This window comes from Vipera ursinii (assembly GCF_947247035.1).
Source record: "Vipera ursinii genome assembly, chromosome: 4".
NCBI classification, from domain to species: Eukaryota; Metazoa; Chordata; class Lepidosauria; order Squamata; family Viperidae; genus Vipera; species Vipera ursinii.
In genome coordinates this window covers 11,914,932-11,936,906 of record NC_139514.1, presented here as the reverse complement: position 1 = coordinate 11,936,906, position 21,975 = coordinate 11,914,932, and the positions used below count along the sequence as shown (strand labels likewise).

At 46.0% G+C, this 21,975-nt stretch overlaps 1 protein-coding gene across 1 annotated transcript; it reads right to left on the bottom strand.

Annotated features, from left to right (window-relative positions):
- Positions 1-2,360: 2,360 nt before the first annotated feature.
- On the bottom strand, positions 2,361-21,520 carry MTNR1B (melatonin receptor 1B; the record flags this gene model as incomplete). Its single annotated transcript, XM_083362165.1, has 2 exons — positions 2,361-3,199; positions 21,289-21,520. 2 exons carry the CDS (start codon positions 21,518-21,520, stop codon positions 2,361-2,363), a joined length of 1,071 nt encoding a protein of 356 aa, XP_083218291.1.
- Between the last annotated feature and the right edge of the window lie 455 nt (positions 21,521-21,975).

Below are 21,975 nucleotides of genomic sequence, written 5' to 3'. Positions count from 1 at the left end.
TGGGCATGACCCATTGGGTGGGCGTGGCTGCGATGGTAATGGCAAACTGGGTGAGACTAAAAAGTTCAATCAATCAATTCCAACTTTGCGAGATTTTTTTTCCCCGCGAGAAGTTGAAAATGATTGATTGAAGCTTTTTTTTTTGGCATGGTGGTAGAGGCCTAAAGGGAAAAGGTTTTATAAAGCCCAGCTGAGGGCCTAGGACTGGAGTGACGGTGCGTGTGCCCACAGAGAGGGCGCTGCATAACACCTGTGGCACGCGTGCCATAGGTTCGCCACCATGGCCCTAGGTTAATGGTTTTGTTCCCCTTATTTAATCTAATTCCCAGTATTGACTTAAAAAATGATACAATGAGGGCTAGAGAGGGGGTTGTTGTTGTTGTTGTTATCATCATCATTATCATCATATAGTGTTGTCACAGTAGCCAGGAGACTACAATGCCATTGCAGAGTAGTAGTGTGACTTGTAAGGGACATGGTGGCTCAGTGGGTTAGGACGCTGAGCTTGTCGATCAGAAGATCAGCAGTTTGGCGGGTCGAATCCCGAGTGCCGTGTAGCAGAGTGAGCGCCTGTTACTTGTCCCAGCTTCTGCCAACCTAGCAGTTCGAAAGCACGTAAAAATGCAAGTAGAAAAATAGGGACCACTACAGTGAGAAGGTAACAGCGTTCCATGCGCCTTTGGCATCTAGTCATGCCGGCCACATGACCACGGAGATATCCTTGGACAAGCGCTGGCTCTTCGGCTTCAAAATGGAGATGAGCACCGGCCCCTAGAGTTGGAAACGACTAACACGCATGTGTCGGGGAACCTTTACCTTTACCTTTTTTAGTGTGACTTGCCAAGTTAGCCCTCTTATAGGAAATGCTTGCGCGCTTCCTGATCATGCCACAGGAGGGCAATCTGGCTTCACACCAGCGAGAAAGTTGAAGGGTTCTTCCTGCAGCGTTGCCCAGCGCCCTCTCCCTTCCCTGAGCTGCCTCACAACCAGGTGTCGCCACTGGGAAAGTTCAGAGGCCTCAGGAATCTGACTGCCTACAAGGAGCACACTTCGTCTCCCCGCCAAAGTGGTACCTATCTATCTACTTGTACAGGACATGCTTTCGAACTGCAAAGTGGGCAGAAGCTGAGGCAAGTGACAGGAGCTCACCCTGCCCTGCAGTGCTGGGGCTCAAACTGCCAGAGCTGAGACCATCTCCAGCATCATTAAGCCATTGATCCACCATGCATTTGGAGACAGGGTTAAATGGGAATAGCAAAAGATGGTCAATCATATTCTATATTCCCAGTAGTGCCCAACCCCTCAAAGAGCAACCACACTGACAAGCTCTCAAACAGATAGTCCTTGAGTTACAACCATGTGTTTAGTGACCGTTCAAAGCTACACTTGCACTGAAAAAAGTGACTTACAACCCTTTTCACACTTATGGCTGTCTCAGCATCCCCATGATCATAAAATGGGGCAAAACTTACTCAACAACTGTCTTGCTTAGCAATGGAGATTTTGGTATCGTACGCCGAGGACTACCTGAATAATGTTTTCCCTCCTATTGATGCCAAGGAAAATAGAATTCCATGGTTAAAAAAGTTCAGGAAGAAGAAATGAAAAAAAAAATTGTCAGAATGAAATATGTTGCAGCATTAAGTGCCTTGATTAAAAATAAATAGCACAGCCCACGTTTCAGTTTCCACTGATATTTTATGATTTAAGGTTTATTTTAGTTACACTTTTATCTATATTTTTCATCCCTTTGCGTTAGCCATTTTGAGAATTGATTTGGGCGGAAATGAAGAATGTCAATAACAATAATAATAGCATATAAATAAATAATAAACAATATTTAAGTCAACTCTGAGGAACAGAAATTGCTGTTCCCATTTTACTCTTACTGAACCAGCATTCAGCTGAAGGAAATTTAAATAATCACCACAGCCACCCTTACAGAAAAAAAAAGAATGTCATTAAACTACATTAAACTCTTTCCTTAGAGACGCATTCCAGTTTTTAAGAGTCATATTTTGAGCAAACTCAGCAAAGATCATGGTTGTTTTTGTCGATATATATCAAAGTCCCGCATAGGTGTTTTGAAATTAAAGCAAGCAAACAAAGCAAATGTTGCGTTTATTCATCTCTCAGTTTCCAAATTCCAAAGCCATTTTTAAAACTGTACCTGTTGAATCAGTGAATAAAAATGTAAACGGACTCTTCTTTGTCGAGAACTCAGTTCCACGTTGTCACCATGAAGTGGTAGAATAAGATCTAAGCGTACAAACATACGAACAGTTTGATTCCTTGCAATGGCTCACATTTATAATTCACATTTATCTATTTACAACGTCTTGGCGTGAATTTGGTCATTATCATTTAAAGCAGGAGAAACTTTGCTCTTCTGCATTTCTGTCTTCCCCATTGGACGTGTCCTGAAGAAACAGCGTGGGAATCCACAGTGACATTAGAATTCGTTTATATTCCTTCCGAAAATTTTGGTTCAGAAGCCCATAGATTATTGCATTAAGGCAACTGTTGAAGTAGGCCATGAAGTAGCTCACCACAAATAACCAGTCAGGAATTTTGGGTGCTATTTCTGAAGGGTTGATGGCCACAGCCAGACCTATTAAGTTCAGTGGCGCCCAGCAAAAGGCAAAGATCACAAAGACAACAAACATGGTCAGAAAGTTTCCGAAGTCACTTGTTTTTAGCTTCAGCTTCAGTTCTGATTTCACTCTCCTCCTTACTCGTATCACCAAAATCCAGATTCTCAAGTAGCAGAAGCTCACAATGGTGATCGGAAGAATGAAGTGGATGACGACAACAGCAATCGTGTAATAGGAACTGGCTGTTTGAGTGAAAGTGCACGAATAGATCCTTCGATCATACTTGAGGGAGCCAACGAAAAAGTTTGGCACAGTTGCAACCACGGTGAGAACCCAGATAAGGCAGACATAGGGCATTGTGTTCCACCAGCTGTACACTTTGTGGTATACAAAACTGTGGCAAATGTAGCAGTATCGGTTGATTGCAATGGCGGTGATGTTGAAAATGGAACCTATCACGCTTAATCCCATCACAAAGCCGCTTGCTTTGCAGTGCGTTTCTCCCAACGACCAGCCATTGTGAAAAAGGGCAACAAGGACTAAAGGATAAGGGTACAAAGCCACCACTAAGTCTGCCAGGGCCAAGCTAACCACAAACACATTGCCTGAGAAAGGAAAAGAGAGAGAGGAACAAAGTCAAGACTTTGGATATCCAAAATGAGAAACTCTTTCAGATGCAAATGACAAATTTCAAGACTATATGCATACTTCAGTTTTTTAAAAAATCATTCTAGAACTTGGCACCAGTTTTGGACTGACGCAATCTATTTGTTTGTTGTTTCTGTTACCTCTTGATTTAAGACATGGGGTGGATTCAAAGTTCTTAGTGAAGAACATTCATCTTCAAAATGGCGGACGTGCGGGCGGATCTGTTTGAGTGAGCTCTGCAAGTCTCAGAAAAATAGGTGTCCTAGGAGCCCCCCAGGGGTGTTTACACCCTCTGGGTTGGGGGGATAGTGAGCGCAATAGTTTAGGCAGCTGAAGGATGAAGGTTTTGGACTCCGTTAGCTGCCAGCCCTGCCGTTTTTTCAACTGGATGTTGGGGGCGCTTACCTGCTCCCTCGGGCGTTTTTCGGGTCGTTTTCGCGGGCCTGGTGGTTGCGGCGGCCGGCGGCTTCAGCGGCGGCGTCCTTGGCGATGGCGGACCCGGCGTTCACGGGAGGTCCCTGGCTGCTGGCGGCCTTGGTGGCCTTGGCGGAGGCGTTTCGGGCCGTTCCGGGCCGCTTCTGTGGCCGGATTGGTCTTTCGCGGCTCTCCCTCGGCTGTGGCGGCGGCGGCGTTGCTGGTTCGTTCCGGGGACGACGGGGACGGCGGCGGCGGCGTTCTCCGGGGCCGTTCTGGGCCCGCCTTTCCATCGGCCGTTTGCTGGGTGTCCTCGGCGGTTGCGGAGCCGGCCTTCGGATGGTCCCTCGCTTCTGGCGGCTTCGGTGGAGGCGTTTCGGGCCGTTCGGGCCGCTTCTGTGGTCGGCCTGGTCTCCCTCGGCTGTGGCGGCAGCGGCGTTCCTGGCTCGCTCGGATGGCGACTGGGATGGCGGCGGCGGCGGCGTTGTGCCGGGGCCGCTTTAGGCCTCCCTTTCCATCGAATGTTTATTATTCTCGGCTCCATCAGCGTCCTGGCGGCGGCAGCAATGGCGGTGGCGTCTGCAGCAATGCTCCGGTGGTGGCGGTCGCCCTGGCGGCTCAGCGGCGACGCTGTAATCAACTTATTGTTTCCTCTGCTTGCTTTGCTCTTTCTGGATGGCCTGGTACTCTTACTGCTGTTGGTGGCCTCGAGGGTTCCTGGGCTAGCCGGTTAATGCCGGTGGATCCCAGTGGAGCCCAGTGGTCCCTTGAAAGATCTATGTTTCCCGTGACACCAGTTGTGACTCTGGTTGGTGCCATTGGATTTGTGGACCTAAAAGAATTAGATAACTTGGAAGACCCCAATGACTGCAGAATTGGCCATGATAAACTTTTTCGAAGGACAGAGCAGCGGAGGATTTGGCCACCTAGTAGTGCAGACTTTGATGATGTACTATATTATCTTATCCCTGCCTTCGGACTGTTCTTTATTGCCATTCACATATCGGCCCCAAAGGATTCAGAGTTCCCTGGGTACTGGCCACAGTGAGAGGGTGGCCTGAACTTACATCTGCTGCCCCTAGAGGTGAGAGCTCTAGGGGACATGCTGTACCCAGGATGGATGTTTCGGACTATTCCCCCCTGGTATAGGCTTTCCAACTGTCGTGAGAGGGCGGTGGTTGGCCTGTCTTGGGGTGACACCCAGCTGAGTGGCAGTGGCTGGGTGGAGGCCCGGGACATCTACTTGCTCTCTGTTTGGTTCCTCCTTAAATCAATTGATTATGGACTGCCTATATCTGGACTGCTTTATGCCTTGTTTGAGGTACTCCTCTACGGACTTGCTCGCCCTCAGGGGTGCTCCCCCCTACTGGAGGCGGCCCGCCTTTCCAGCCGAGTATAATCTCGAGGAAGGTCCCATCTATTGGGATCCTGAGAGATGGCCGGGCACGGTTACGGACCTCCGACGTAGACCTAACAGGAGGTCTTTGATTTGTTTTTTGTCAAAATTTTTTTGGGGGTTAGGGAGGAGGGAGGGTTCTTTTCTTGGTTGTTTGGACGAGGGGGGCAGTCCATCTACCGTTGTTCAGGCTAGTGCTGAGGCTGATCGCGATGGGGAGGAGCGGGGGTCGGCTGCTTCTGGGGCTCCAGGGCCAGTCGTGGGATTGCCCATTCCCACGACGATAGGGAATGGCAGCAGGTGTAGGAACAGAGGGCCGTATCGGTCTCAGGGAAGGCCTCTCCGCTGCTTACAAGCGGTGAGGCACTCCGACCCTCTGGTTCCGCCCCGAGGTCCCGGGAGTGAGGATGTGCAGCCTCCTGAGCTCCGGCTGGTGTATTTGAATGCCAGGTCGGTCGTTAATAAGGCTCCTCTCGTTCGAGACTTGGTCGAGGGTGAGCAGGCTGACCTGGCTTGCATCTCGGAGACCTGGTTGGGCCCAGAGGGCGGTGTTCCTCTGGTTGATCTTTGCCCACCAGGTTTCCGGGTGCTGCACCGGCCTTGGGCTCAGGGTAGGGGTGGGGGAGTGGCTGTTGTTGTGAGGGAGACCTTGTGTCCGCGGGAGGCCACCGTTCTCCAGACAGTCGGGTGTGAGTCTCTCTTTTTGAGATGCGGCCCTGGTGCGCAGTTGGGCTTGCTGCTGGTGTACCTTTCGCCTAGTCACGCAGCAGCAGCCCTGCCTGAGCTGCTTGATGTCCTCTCGGGGCTGGTGGTTGAGTTCCCGAAACTTATAGTTTTGGGGGACTTCAACCTACCATCGCTGGGAGGATCATCTGAGTTAGCTCGGGAGTTCATGGCCTCCATGACGGCCATGGACCTGACGCAAGTAATTACGGGACCGACTCATGAAGGAGGCCACACCCTTGACCTTGTTTTCTTGTCTGGACGGTGGTTAGATGATCTTGGTGGGGGCTCTCCAATTATTATGCCCCTGTCATGGACCGATCATCATCTCCTGCGGCTGGTCTTCCGTTTTGCCACCCCCCGCCGTGGGTGTTTGGAACCACTCAAATGGTACCGCCCCAGACGCTTAATGGATCCCCAAAGGTTCCAGGCGGCGCTGGGGTCCCCACCTGCCTCCCTCACTCACAGCTCGGCCGAGGCCCTAGTGGAGGCCTGGGAAAGGACGGCCACTGAGGCCCTTGACCGAGTTGTACCCTTGCGGCCCCTGATCCGGTGCAGATCCCGTCGGGCTCCATGGTTTTCTGCGGAGCTCCGGGAGATGAAGCGTCGGAGACGGGGCCTAGAGAGCGGTTGGAGGTCCAGCCGATCCGAACCCGACCGATTGCGACTAAGAGCCTATACTAGGTCTTATCTCGCTGCAATTAGGGAGGCGAGGTCTAACCACTTCGCCACCCTTATTGCGTCCGCAGATAATCGCCCGGCCGCCCTGTTTAGGGTGACTCGCTCCCTCCTAAATCAGGAGGCGAGGGAGGATCCCTTGCAGGGACGTGCCGAGGAGTTTAACCAACATCTGTCGGACAAAATCGCTCGGATTCGGACCGGTTTGGACTCTGACTGGGCAGAGTCTAACGATCAGGACACGGGTGGTCTTGTCGATACCATCTGGGAGGAGTTTGATTCTGTAACTCCGGAGGAAGTGGACAGGATCATGGGGAGGCTGAGCACCACCACATGTTTACTGGACCCGTGCCCTTCCTGGCTGGTTTATGCAGCCCGGGAGAGGACACGCAGCTGGTTCCAGGCAGTTATATCGGCCTCTTTGAGTGAGGGTATCTTCCCCGCCGTCTTGAAGGAGGCGGTGGTGAGGCCTCTCCTCAAGAAGCCTGTCCTGGACCCGGCTGTATTGAACAACTTTCGTCCTGTCTCCAACCTTCGCTTTCTTGCGAAGGTTGTTGAGAGTGTGGTGGCGCATCAGCTCCCTTTGGTCCTGGATGAAGCGGATTATCTAGACCCGTACCAATCGGGTTTCAGGCCCGGGCACAGCACGGAGACGGCATTGGTCGCGCTGGTGAATGATCTCTGGAGGGCTCGGGACAGGGGGCATTCCTCTGTCCTAGTCCTATTAGACCTCTCGGCGGCTTTCGATACCATCGACCATGGTATCTTGCTGCGGCGTCTCAGGGGATTGGGAGTGGGAGGCACAGTTTTACAGTGGTTCTCCTCCTATCTCTTGGGACGTTCGCAGTCGGTGTTGGCAGGGGGGCAGAGGTCGACCGCGAGGTCTCTCATTTGTGGAGTTCCTCAGGGGTCGGTCCTCTCGCCTCTCCTGTTCAACATCTACATGAAGCCGCTGGGTGAGATCATTCGTGGCTTTGGAGTTGGGTATCATCAGTACGCTGATGATACCCAACTTTTCCTTTCGACCCCAAACCACCCCAGTGATGCCCTCAACGTGATGTCCCGTTGCCTGGAGGCGGTTCGGGTCTGGATGGGGAGGAACAGACTCCAACTCAACCCCGACAAGACTGAGTGGCTTTGCATACCTTCGTCCCGGGTTTATTCGGACATTCCACCTCTAGTTATGGGGGGTGAACTATTACCCCCCGTAGATAGGGCTCGCAACTTGGGGGTCCTCCTAGATTCACGGCTCACTTTGGAAGACCATATAGGAGCCGTGACTAGGGGGGCCTTCGCACAGGTTCGCCTGGTGCGTCAGTTGCGGCCCTATCTTAGCCGGGACGATTTATGCACGGTCACTCATGCGCTCGTGTCCTCTCGTCTGGACTACTGCAACGCTCTCTACATGGGGCTGCCCTTGGGGACTACTCGGAAGCTCCAACTGGTACAGAATGCAGCCGCGAGAGTGGTGTTGGGAGTCTCCCGATACTCCCACGTTACGCCTCTGCTCCGTGAGCTGCATTGGTTGCCAGTTGTCTTCCGGGTGAGATTCAAGGTACTGGTAACGGTATTTAAAGCACTCCATGGCATGGGGCCGGAGTACCTCAGGGAACATCTGCTGCCGGCATCAAGCTCCCTGCGCCCTGTGCGTTCCCACAGAGAGGGCCTCCTCAGGGTGCCACCGATCAGAGAATGTCGATTGGTGGCCCCCAGGGGGAGATCCTTCTCTGTGGGCGCTCCGGAGCTGTGGAATCAGCTACCGGTTGAGCTCCGGATGGCGCCCGATCTTCGCTCCTTTCGTCGCGATCTTAAGACATTTCTGTTTGTACAAGCCGGCCTAGCCTGAGGGGGAGTGTTGGGGTTATTTTATTTTTCGTTTTTTAACTTTTCTGGGGGTTTTTAGTGTTGTATTTATATTGTTTTTAACTAGGGCAATTTGTTTAATCTTTTTTTTAATGTTTGTATTCGCTATTTTATTCTGCCCTGTGAACCGCCCTGAGTCCTCAGGGAGAAGGGCGGTATATAAATGTTATTAAATTAAATTAAATTAAATCTCAAGCTTCCCTGGTTTGCATGGAGGAGTATTCTACTGAGATTACACACACACACACACACACACACACACACACACGGTACAGTTGCAACTGTTGTGAAAACCCAGATAAGGCAGAGAGACGGCATTGTGTCCAACTATACACTTTATAAATGTATGCATATGTAGGTATGTATGGCTGGTGGCCATATATACACATTAGCATTGTAGAAATACATTATCCACCATTGTTGTGTCAAAATAGCAATAAAGAGGACGAGATTCACATCACTTATGATGCAGTGAAAAAGGTTTAAAACAGAAATGGCAATAATCTATACAGGTAGTCCTCAACCTACAACACAACTGAGGCTAACATTTCCATTGCTAAGCAAAGCAGTTGTTAAATGAGCTTTGCCCCATTTTATGACTTTTCTTACCACAGTTGCTAAGGGAATCAGTGCAGTTGTTAAGTTAGTAACAGGGTTGTGGAGTGAATCTGGCTTCTCCCATTGACTTGACTTGTCAGAAGGTCGCAAAAGGGGATCACATGACCCCCGGGACACTGCAACGGTCATAAAGGTGAGTCAGTTGTCAAGCGTCCGAATTTTGATCACGTGACCGTGGGGATGCTGCAATGGTCGTAAGTGTGAAAAACAGTCATAAGTCATTTTCCCAGTGCTGTTGTAACTTTGAACCGTCACTAAACAAACTGTTGTAAGCCGAGGACTACCTGTGCTCAGAAATAATGTGTGAAAACAGTTTTGGAGAATTATGGAAGGTACGTAGGGAAGTTTTACAAAGCAATTGCTGAAATCGATTCTTCATGCACCCATTAGAATGGCACTAGAATGCTGTTCAAAATTCTAATTGAATATAGAAAGTTCATTAGTGAGATTGATGCCACAGAGATGTGATGATGTGCTATTTTCCCTGTAAACCGCCTTGAGTCCTACGGGAATAGGGCGGTATATAAATTTAAATAAATAAATAAATAAATGAGTTTTCCCTTCTTAGCTGTAGATGTTCAGACAGGGATCTGTTGGGGATGTGTTAATTTGGATTACGGTACCGAGCGGGGACGCGGTGGCTCAGTGGGTTAGGACGCTGAGCTTGTCGATCAGAAGGTCGGCAGTTTGGCGGGTCGAATCCTGAGTGCCGCGTAACAGAGTGAGTGCCTGTTACTCGTCCCAGCTTCTGCCAACCTAGCAGTTCGAAAGCACGTAAAAATGCAAGTAGAAAAATAGGGACCACTACGGTGGGAAGGTAACAGCGTTCCGTGCGTCTTTGGCGTCTAGTCATGCCGGCCACATGACCACGGAGACGTCCTCAGACAAGCGCTGGCTCTTCAACTTTGAAACGGAGATGAGCACTGGCCCCTAGAGTTGGAAACGACTAGCACGGATGTGCGGGGGAACCTTTACCTTTACCTTTTTACCAAGTGAGGAATTTGTCTCAACACTCCCTACCATGTCTATGATTCTACGAATTGTGTATTTTGGTTCCACCATGGGAGTGGAACACCTTATATAGAATCTGCCATTCAGCTATGCAAAATCAAGGTATTTGTCTTCTGTTTAACCTTGATCCCCAAAATACCGCCTTCTCGTATTTTCTCCTTGGATACAATTCAATGATCTTTATGGCTGCGGGTTTTTTAAAAAAATCTTTTTGACCATCTTCTCTGAATCTCTTGTTTATTAGGCCTGGAAAAGCATGCGTTTAACATTAGATAGGTGGTAGCTCTGGGACAGATTTCCTGGCAGCCATCCTTGCTTGTGTGATAAGATAACATAAGATCATCTTTATTGTCATTTTTTACTGTGGTCCCAATGTCCACACATCAAAAATGAAATTCAGTTGCCCGCTCTCAAAGTGAAACACATACATGACACACACCTAAAACATACTACATACAACATATGTATAGACCCACACCCCTACATATACATAACAATAAAATATTAAACACTGTCCATCTTGAATATATAATGGAAGGAAGAAGCCTGAGAGTTCACAAGGTTAATGCTGTATGGAATGAAACTATGGCTGAATCTGGATGTTCTGCTACAGATAGCACGAAGCCCCCTCCTCCCAGAAGGTAACAAGAAAAACAGGTTGTGAAGAGGATGTGTAGTGTCCCAGATAATCTTATGGACCCTGCTCAGGCAACGCTTCTGTGCTATGTCCTGGATGGGAGGGAGGGAGGGAATTGCCAATGATCTTTTCGGCCGTCCTCACCACTCTCTGCACCACCTTCCTGTTCGAAGCGGTGATGCTTCCAAACCAGACTGTGATGCTGTATGACGGGATGCTCTCGATCGTCCCCCTGTAGTAATCTCCCTCCCAATATTAGAATGACACCAATAGGCTGGGCATATATATACACTGTTACCTTCCCACCGTAGTGGCCCCTATTTTTCTACTTGCATTTTTACGTGCTTTCGAACTGCTAGGTTGGCAGAAGCTGGGATGAGTAACAGGCGCTCACTCTGCTACGTGGCACTCGGGATTCGACCCGCCAAACTGCCGACTATATATATAGTATGTAGGTCTTGGCGTAGGATTGAGGGTGTCTTGGCGACGTTTTCACACAAACATGAAACCGAAGACACCAGCCTGATGATGACGAGTGGGACCTAGTCGAAACGTCGCCAAGACACCCTCAATCCTACACGGGAAAAGACCTGAATACATATGTTTTAAATGTTTGTTAAGCATTCAGAATACACTTGCTTAGTCCCAGACACAGGACAAATCTTATTTCCTGTTTCAGCCTAGCCCAAGGCCATCTACAGGCAGTAGCCACAGCAGTGGCAGCTCATATTTGTGTAATATTTTTTTTTGGCTTGGTAACAAAGAATAAAGGGAGACCGATATGATCATTTCAAACTTATCTGTTTTCATCAGTCAGCCATACCCGAATCTCAGAAGGGTATGGCTGACTGATGAGAACAAATAAGTTTGAAATGATCATATTGGTCTCCCTTTATTCTTTGTTAGCAAGCCAAAAAATTTTTTTACACACACACACACACACACACACACACACACACACACACACACACACACATATTGGCTTGCTAACAAATAATAAAGGGAGACCGATATGATCATTTCAAACTTATTTGTTCTCATCAGTCAGCCATACCCTTCTGAGATTTAAACCTGGGCCGACTGCGTCTTATATATATATTTGATAAGACTAAAAGTACGAATACTGGGTGTGTGCATGTTAGAAAGAAAAATCGAACACAACACCAGGATAGAAATATAAACAAACTGTTTAATATACAAAACACTTAGCTTTCGTCGGCCAAACTGCCGATGTCGTCAGAGTTAAAATAGGAGTTCTGAGAGTTGCTTATATAGCCGATTGCTTTTGCATCCTGCTCATTGAGCGGTCACCGGTCTATTCACCTCAATCGACCTTAACGTTCCAAATTGTCCTGCATCTGTTCACATACTTGTGGAATCGGGAGTTGGGGGTTGTTTTCTTGCCTGTAGTCACTCTCCTGGCATGTGTACAAATGCCAGGGGGCCGGTTATCCAGCCACTCTTGTTTTGTGCCTCCCCCCCTCTTTTTTTTGGTTGAACCTGAGCCTCCGTCTCAAGATCTAACGCTCTCCTGGCATTTTTATATATGTTTGTGTGTATGTGTATGTGTGTATATATGTATATATGTACATATGTATACATGTGTGTATGTGTGTGTGTGTGTATGAGTGTGTGTGTGTGTGTGTGTGTGTGTTTGTGTGTGTATGTGTATCTGTAATCTACTCTGTACTTTGTGGTTCTCATTGCTGCTCCTGAGCCAAGTGCCCGAAAAATGCCATTTCCTTAGACCAGGGATAGGCAACCTCGGCTCTTTTATGACTCATGGACTTCAACTCCCAGAATTCCTGAGCCAGCATAGCTGGCTCAGGAATTCTGGGAGTTGAAGTCCATAAGTCATAAAAGAGCCGAGGTTGCCTACCGCTGCCTTAGACCTTCTAAATATTATATTATTATGCTGCTTTACAGTTAATAACACATTTGGTAACCATAGGCAACATGGATTTCATTGCACATTAAGTGAACAGATCAACAAAGATGAGGCTGAGCATTCTGACCCATTTCGGTGTTGTTTTGTGTGGCTGAGGTGGACGGCTCTGCCCATTTCAGGGGACACAATGAAAATGAAACGGCAAAGTGACCATTTGTTTCTACCAACTTCCTGTTGGCATTGCTCAAAAGTTCAATTTACTCTTGTTATGGGGAATGATGGTTTTCTTTTTCCTTCCTTCCTTCCTTCCTTCCTTCCTTCCTTCCTTCCTTCCTTCCTTCCTTCCATCCATCCATCCATCCTTCTTTCTTTCTTTCTTTCTTTCTTTCTTTCTTTCTTTCTTTCTTTCTTTCTTTCTTTCTTTCTTTCCCATTTTTATTTTTATAAATAATTCAAGGTGGTGAACATACCCAACACACCTTCCTCTTCCTATTTTCCTCACAACAACAACCTTGTGAGGTGAGTTGAGCTGAGAGAGATTGACTAGCCCAAAGAGTAGCTAGCTGGCTTTCCTGCTTAAGAAGGGACTAGAACTCACAATCTCCTGCCGTCTAGTTTGGTGCCTTAACCATTAGATCAAACTTCCTTGCAATATATTGTCTTCTGTTTTGTACCAGGTCAGAGTGGAGACTAAACGAATCTTAATAGGCCCAGCCCAGGTAGCCTGCCCAGGTTTCAAAGTTAAATTGTAAAGATTTATACCCTGGTCTCAAAGAAATACAGTATTTATGGCCTCCACACTTAAAGTTACCATCTCCCTAGAAAGTCTTTCCATTCTGTATTAATAAAGGAGATTAAGGTGACCCTCTGTTGCCATCTTGTGTTCATCGAAAAAGAACAAACAGTAAATCTGGGTTTGTTTCTCCCCCTGGCTAACTTCCACAACCTTTTTTGTCCTTATATGAAACAAAAAAATGTGGGTTTTTTTGAAAGAACAAAAACAAAATACCTTGATTCTACAATAGGGTTACCGTTGCTTTCAGGTGGAAAAACAAGCCATTATTTAATCTCAAAAAAGTTGCAGTTGCTTTCTGAAAAGAAAATTGAGAGAATGGACAGAAAAGGCCATTTGTGTGATCATAAATAAATATTGCTAAGTAGTCCTTATCCAAAACAAAGGACCTCAGCTGGCTACTTCTCTTGTTCTCAATCACAACATTCAGGGTTTTATATACTGAAGAGCTGTAAATGGGACCTAGGTAGAATTTTATTAGGGACAATCAATGGACTGAGGAATCAATATCCAAATTGATTCAAGTTTTTCATGGGCAGAGAATCTTTAATGTGAAGGAAACAATCCAAGTTAAAGTGGATTCACAGTTTCTGTGAATTCAGAGAATCATCAGGTTGAAATGTACTTATAGATCTCTTATAATTATATCGCTTTGTCGTTTGCAAGTTTTGCCATGCACACTGAGAGCTTATGCATAAGAGACAAATTCCTCGTGTGTCCAATCACACTTGGCCAATAAAAAAATATATTCTATTCTATTCTTTTTTTCAACGAAGTTCTTTGATTCTGACTTAAGGGTTCAGATTCTTAGGAGTCTCAGTCTATGAGTCTGCCAACTAAAATAATATGGTAAAGGGTCTCCTGCTTGAGCAGGCAGTTGGACTGGAAGACCTCCAAGTTCCCTTCCAATTATGCTATTCTGTTATCTAATCCAGCATTTCTCAAACCTTGCAACAGTAAGGTCTGCAGACTTCAACCCCCAGAATTCCCTCAGCCACTCATCTTAAACTTGCCAAGTTTTGAGAAACACTGATCTGGTCCAACCCTCTGTTGGGCTCAGGAATCTATCACAGTAATGATCGTGTTATTATTTTATGTTTCATGTTTATCCTGCCTTTATTACTGTAGATAAATAACTCAAACATACCTGATACTCCTTCCTCCTCCCATTTTTCCTACAAGAACAAACCTGTGAGGTGGATTGGGCTGAGAAAATATGACTGACCCAAAGTCACCCGGTCGTTTTTTTCATGCCTAAAGTGGAACTACAACTAGACCAGCATTTTAACCACTAGAGCCAGGGGTAGGCAACCTTGGTTCTTTTATGACTCGTGGACTTCAACTCCCAGAATTCCCAAGCCAGCCATGCTGAGGGGAAAGGGAGGGGTTTCCAAGCTGAGCCATGCTGGCTCAGGAATTCTGGGAGTTGAAGTCCGCGAGTCATAAAAGAGCCAAGGTTGCCTACCCCTGACCTAGACTAAACTGGCTTTTATTGAATGGAAGAGCCACTAAGTGACCTCAGCCTCAGGCACAAAGGCTACATAAACATTGTTGTTCATATGAAATATTTAAGAAACACGATAATAATCCCTTTAGCCTTGATGAGGCATCCAAGCAAGCATCTAAGTAACAGGCAGTCTTGAGGTTTGCAGGAGAATTCCTCATTATAGCCCCACAAACATCCACTAATCAAAGGAATTCAGGGAAAGCATAAAATATAGCAGAGGTTAGGAAATCTCCTCTTGTTACCCATTCACTAGTTATTTACGCAATTACTGTTACTTAAGATTTGGACTAGTGAGAGATTGGAATTTTGTTTAAGAGGTTGACGTGTGATTGGGTGTGAGAGAGACAGGATGTACATGATCTCATCATAAATGGAACAGAAGCGTTTTTTGAGGACAACCCCCCACCCCCATGGAAAACAATGAAACGAGCAAATTTGTCCATTCAGGCATAGGAATATGAAAAAAAAGTGTTCTGAAGTCTGGATTTGACAGACTTAGGTATGTTTAAACACACTTAGACAAACCTTACTCCCACCCTTTAAATAATGCCTTATCATTAACTGTAGGGTAACATGATAGCAGTGTTCCAATATCTAAGGGGCTGCCAAAAAGAAGGGTGGGGGGTCCACCTCCTAAGCTCCAAAAGCAATGGATGGAAACCAATCATGGAAAGAACCAACCTATTACTAAGGAGAAATTGTCTGACAGAACTATTAACCAGTGGAATGACTTGCCTCCAGAAGTTGTGGGTGATCTAAGACTGGAGGTTTTTAAGAAGAAATTACCGTAGACGTCCTTTTGTCTGAAATGATATAGGATTTCTTGCTTGAGCAAGGGGTTGGATCAGAAGACCTCCGTTGTTCTGTACAACATGCATGCATCACACAGTTCTCATCATGCTGTGAATTTAGAATTTGATCTGAGCGGACAGAATTTCCCCCCTTTTCTCCATTAACATGCCTCTATTTTGTACAAAATATAGCCTACAACTTGCAGTTTATAAATCTATATTTACTTCTTTCAGATAGATAGATAGATAGATAGACAGATAGATAGATAGATAGATAGATAGATAGAAGAATAGATATAGAGAATGTGTATATGTATATGTATATGTATATGTATATGTATGTATGTATATGTATACGTACGTGTGTGTGTATGTATATATGTATTTGCATCCCTTTACTTCGAAGACTTAAACGGCCTCCCCTAGATTGGACATTCCAGTCAAATGTGGCACTTTTCAGCTGTGTTAATTAGATTTCTCATAGTTTCCAGTAAAAGAATAAAATTGGCTTGGAATGATGGGAAATATACTTCAACTGATCTGGAGTGCATTAGGCTGGGAAATGGTAATGGACAATGGAGATAAGATTTTTTTTTTTCATTTTCATTTTTGCTCCTATCAATCAGTCTTGATTCCTGGCAAGTGCTGGGAGTAGTCCCTGCAGTTGTCTTGGCAATGTTTACAAAATGGTTTCTCATTGTTTTATTTCTAAGACTGAGAGAGAGTGACTGGCCCAAGGTCATACATCTGGCTTCATGCCTAAGGTCTAAAATTCACGGTCTCCCCTAGTTTCTAGCTGGTGCCTTAACCACTACTACACCAACCTGGCTCTCAAGAGGAAAGACAAGGACAAGAAACAATGGTCAGAAACTGATCAAAGAGAGAAGCAACTTGGAATTAAGTGGAAACTTCCTAACAGTGAGGACAATTAACCAGTGGAACAGCTTGCCTCCAGAAATCAGGGGCGCTTCATCACTGAAGATTTTTAAGAAGAGACTAGACCAGGGGTCGGCAACCTCGGCTCTTTTATGACTCGTGGACTTCAACACCCAGAAAGCTGGCTCAGGAATTCTGGGAGTTGAAGTCCACGAGTCATAAAAGAGCCGAGGTTGCCGACCCCTGGACTAGACAGTCACATGTCTGAAATGGTATAGGTTCTCCTGCTTGAGCAGGGGACTGGACTAGAAGACCTCCAAGGTCCCTTCCAGCTGTATTCTATTCAATGTTCAAATTTACCATAGCAATGCAATTTGCAATGCTTTGAGTGCCCCTAATCTCTGTTATCTCCTGAATTCCAGCTATCATCTATTGTAGCCAGAACAGCCAATGGTAAGGGATGATAGGAAATGCAGCCTAACAATACTAAGTGGTTTGCAGCTCATCTATGCATAACGAGACATATTAGCAGACTTATTAGCAGAAGAATGCCATCATTTGCAAGAGTACAAAAAAAAACTAAAAATGCCCCAAACTTTTATTTATTTATTTATTTATTTTTATTTTGAAAAAAAGAAAGAAAAGAAATTGGAAGTGCTAAAACAATCGGCAAGCCGATTCAGCAAGTAGAAAAATAGGGACCACTCCGGTGGGAAGGTAACCGTGTTCCATGTGCCTTTGGTGTCTAGTCATGCCGGCCACATGACCACGGAGACGTCCTCAGACAAGCACTGGCTCTTCGGCTTTGAAACGGAGATGAGCACTGGCCCCTAGAGTTGGAAATGACTAGCACGCATGTGTGGGAGAACCTTTACCTTTAATGTGATAAAGTTGATGTGTCTAATAGGTTCTAATTTCTCTTTCTAATAGGAGCAGATGGTGAAGACCAGCAATGGCTTATACCAGACATGTCAAATTTGTGACATCACATGACGTCGCGCAATGTATCGGGATGGTTTTGCCATTGCCAGCAATGGGGCGGGTGCGGCTTCAGGATGACACATCCGGCCCGCGGGCCAGCAGTTTGACACCCCTGGCTTATACTCTCAAGCGCAAGAGACCAGATCCATATGTGTGGAGTTCAAGCTAACTACTTTATTTTATTCTGCCTATAATACAGGAATTTCCCCAGACTGCTTTTCTTCCCTTGGAAATAGATAGGTAAGCTTCCATGGAGCTTAAAGAACATCGGTCCTGCGCAATCACCCAGGGCTAATTCCCTGCTTGATCCCTCCACCCTGTCTGTCTGGATGTTTCCCAACATAGACATTCGATACCCTTCAAGCACATGGTGGCTGAATCCATGTCTCCTATATTTACTAGTAGGGGGAAAAAAGTCTAGAGTTTCAAAAACTTTCAAAATTTCATTTCAGTTGCTCTGGACCCAGTGGATATCAAGAGTAAATAACAGGCGAGATGCAGGCAAATAGTTTTCATTGGAGTTGTAAATTTTGCTATTTACCCTACACGCCTAAGGAGAAAACTCTGGAATCAATTTTTTCCCCTATTCTAAAAGCAGATGCAGGACCCCCCTAACAAAAGATTAAAGACTCTGGAAAATCTCTGAACATTTCTGGCATCTGTTATTTCTCATTAAAAACCATTCATGCAACCGCTAATTGATTTAATACTACCCTTTTGAGCCTAGGGTCTTTTTTTGCCTCCTCCATGTTTAAACAAATTTGCAGAATGGCTAATTGCTAATCCGTTTTGGCCCAGCATTTTAGATTCATAGATGCTAGCAGTGGTAACCTCCAAAGTGCGGTTTCCATGATGTGTTTGTAATTTAACCGAATTAATTAATTACTTCATCACTTTTGTAGGCTGGTCTCTCTCATTCGTTGTGCTAACGGAACATGCTGGCCCACTTTTAGACTTAATGCATTTGCCCAACATGCTATGCTTGGTGAATAGATAAAGCTGAGGATTCAGATGATCTTCCTGAAATGCATTCCATCACTCTTAATGCAACCTAACCTAAGTATGGAGCAAGAATTGAAGTCATCCCAAAAACTTCCTAGAAAAACCATATTTTATTTAAACATTAAAAATCATGTATCACTAATCAACAGTTGAACTTACCATGCCCCCCCATGTTGCCTTCAGCATCTTTGAAAGAGCTTCAAAGATGACTCAGAAGGTTGTTCATTGCTCATCTATTTCAATCCAAAATTTCTGACTTCTAGCAGAGATAACGCCTCACTTGTAGTTTTCACGATATGTCCGAACTGAATTAAGTATTTGTATTTGCCAGCTTATCTCAGTTTCTCCTTTTTAGATCTAATTTTGAACCAACATAAGCCTTCTTCAAAAGCCGCAGGATGCCAGCTTTTGTTAATAGCAGAGTTGTCTACCTGGAATTAGCCCAGAGAATCTTGAATATGTCTGGAACTTCAATCCATTCTAGTGACAGTAGTCAGATGGAGCAGTGATACAGAAGGAACGATAATATAGCAGCAGTGACACAGCAACACAAGAAGCAATACTCTTCAGTCCTTTCCCTACCCTAAATTCCAAAAAAGAGTTTGCAAGCCTGAGAACTGCACTGGTTCAAGAAGAGTTTTCAACACACAAGATGAAGATCAATCATATCCCCTGGTTACATGGTCCCGTCCACCATTTCCCCAACATCAACCAATGATAACATTCATTCTCAGAATGATATCACAGTGATGTCACAGAGTGAGGTCCTTCCTGGGCAGGAATGGGGGGATGGGATGGGATGGGATGGGATGGGATGGGATGGGATGGGATAGAATAGAATAGAATAGAATAGAATAGAATAGAATAGAATAGAATAGAATAGAATAGAATAGAATAGAATAGAATAGAATAGAATAGAATAGAATAGAATAGAATAGAATAGAATAGAATAGAAGGTTATGACGCTGAGCTTGTCGATCAGAAGATCGGCAGTTTGGCGGGTCGAATCCCGAGTGCCGCGTAACAGAGTGAGCGCCTGTTACTCGTCCCAGCTTCTGCCAACCTAGCAGTTCAAAAGCACGTAAAAATGCAGGTAGAAAAATAGGGACCACTACATTGGGAAGGTAACAGCGTTCCGTGCGCCTTTGGCGTCTAGTCATGCTGGCCACATGACCATGGAGATGTCCACGGACAAGCGCTGGCTCTTCAGCTTTGAAACGGAGATGAGCACCAGCCCATAGAGTCGGAAACGACTAGCACGTATGTGCGGAGGAACCTTTACCTTTTTAAAGAATAGAATAGAATAGAATAGAATAGAATAGAATAGAATAGAATAGAATAGAATAGAATAGAATAGAATAGAATAGAATAGAATAGAATAGAATAGAATACTTTATTGGCCAAGGGTAATTAGATGCACAAGGAATTTGTCTCCGGTGCAGAAGCTCTCAATGTACATGCAAAGCAACAGAGTAATAATAATCATAATAATGATACCAATAAGAGAGGGTAATAGGGAAGATGAGAAGGATAATCATAATACAACTTGGGTAAAATATACTTAGACATAAGACAATACTGTGAAGATTAGGCATTCAGCAGAGTGATCGCACGAGGGGAAAAAACTGCCCTGTGTCTTTTGGCATGCAATGCCCTATAGCGCCATCCTGAGGGGAGGAGCTGAAACACTTTATGCCCAGGATGTGAGGGGTCTGTAAATATTTTCTCAGCCCTCCTTCTGACCTGTGCAATATACTGTACAGGTCCTCAATGGAAGGCAGGCTGGTTGCAATTATTTTTTTCCCCTTCAATTCTAACTATCTGTTGGAGTCCTTGAAGATGTCAAGATGTCTCTGTGAAAGTAAAGCCAATGAATGCAGTGAAGAATAAAGAGTTGGTAATAGACCTCCAAGGCAGAAACAGAATGTTATTAATAGTAATTGCACAACAGTTGCAGGATAACCACCCTGAGTCCTACAGGAATAGGGCGGTATATAAATTTAATAAAATAAAATAAAATAAAATAAATAAATAAATAAATAAATAAATAATACTTCCCTTCCACTAGAGGTTTTCAAGAAAAATCTAGTGAACCCACTTCTCACCTGAAAGCAGCATAATACTAGCATTGTCAAAGCAAATTTCATTACACAGAAAAGAAATGAAACGAAACGAAAACCAGCAGAGTAATCAGCCAAGGCCAACTGATTCTGGAAAAGCCATTCCGTAAAATTTATTCCGCAGCAAAGAGTTCTGAAGTGTTCTTGCAAACCATAATTTCATGCAGGAAACTTGGCAGCTCACTTGTTTTTCCACTGCTCCTCACTTAAGTTTTCAATTAGGTCTTCTCTTGGACAAAAGGAGTCCTTCTTCAAAATGAGACACTGTTCAATGAGACATCAGTATCTCCTCAGTAACCACTATTTCTGATGTTACTCCATACCTTAGGTAAAGGGAAAGGTTCCCCCGCACATGCGTGCTAGTCGTTTCCGACTCTAGGGGCCGGTGCTCATCTCCGTTTCAAAGCTGAAGAGCCAGCGCTTGTCCGAGGACGTCTCCGTGGTCATGTGGCCGGCATGACTAGATGCCAAAGGAAAGAGGCTGGAGTTTCAGTGCCCAACCTGAACACCGAGCCTCAGTTTCCCCTTTGGGTAGTAAGGAGGACTGGCCTCTTGCACTGGAGTAGGCGAGCCACGAAGTCAAGAAAGAGAGACGGCGCCTGGCATCTTCTCCCACTCCACTTCCCTCCCCCCGCTCCCCGCCCCCTCACGCACATTTCTTGTCCCAGTGGAACTCGCAGCCCCATGATTCGTCCTGGGGATGGCGGGTACGGGCGGCCGCACGTGTCCGGTTCCTCCTCCCTTTTACCCGCATTCCTGAGCTTGCGGTTCTTGAAGACGGAGACGACGACCAGCAGGCTTCCCACCACATCCACTAGCGTGGTCAAGATCAGCATGCTGGACAGCACCGCAACCACCCAGCGTGGCCTCGGGCCCGCCGCTGCCTCCCCGTCTTCTTCCCCACGCTGGGGCAAAGGGAAGGCGAAGGGCGATTGCCCCCCAAGCCCACCGCAGTTCCTTAGGGAGCCATTCTCCAGCATTTCGGAGCAGCCCCTCTGCGCTTCCAGAGCTGCCCTCTTCCGGCTGTCCGGCGCCCGCCGCTGCCTCCTCCTCCTCCCCTCCTCCTGTCATGTGGCCGGCATGACTAGACGCCAAAGGCGCACGGAACGCTTTACCTTCCCACCGGAGTGGTCCCTATTTTTCTACTTGCATTTTGACGTGCTTTCGAACTGCTAGGTTGGCAGAAGCTGGGACGAGGAACAGGCGCTCACTCTGCTACGCGGCACTCGGGATTCGACCCGCCAAACTGCCGACCATCTGGTGAAATGAGCAATTTTGCCTTCCCTTGTGAAGTTTTGGGTTGAGTGAGCATAATGTCCCATAAAACATGATCCTGAATATCTCTAATGGGTTTCATAGAATTGCTTGCTCAAGATGGCATGACTACTGAATATGAATATACATTTGCCTTTACTGCTGACATAACATATACATT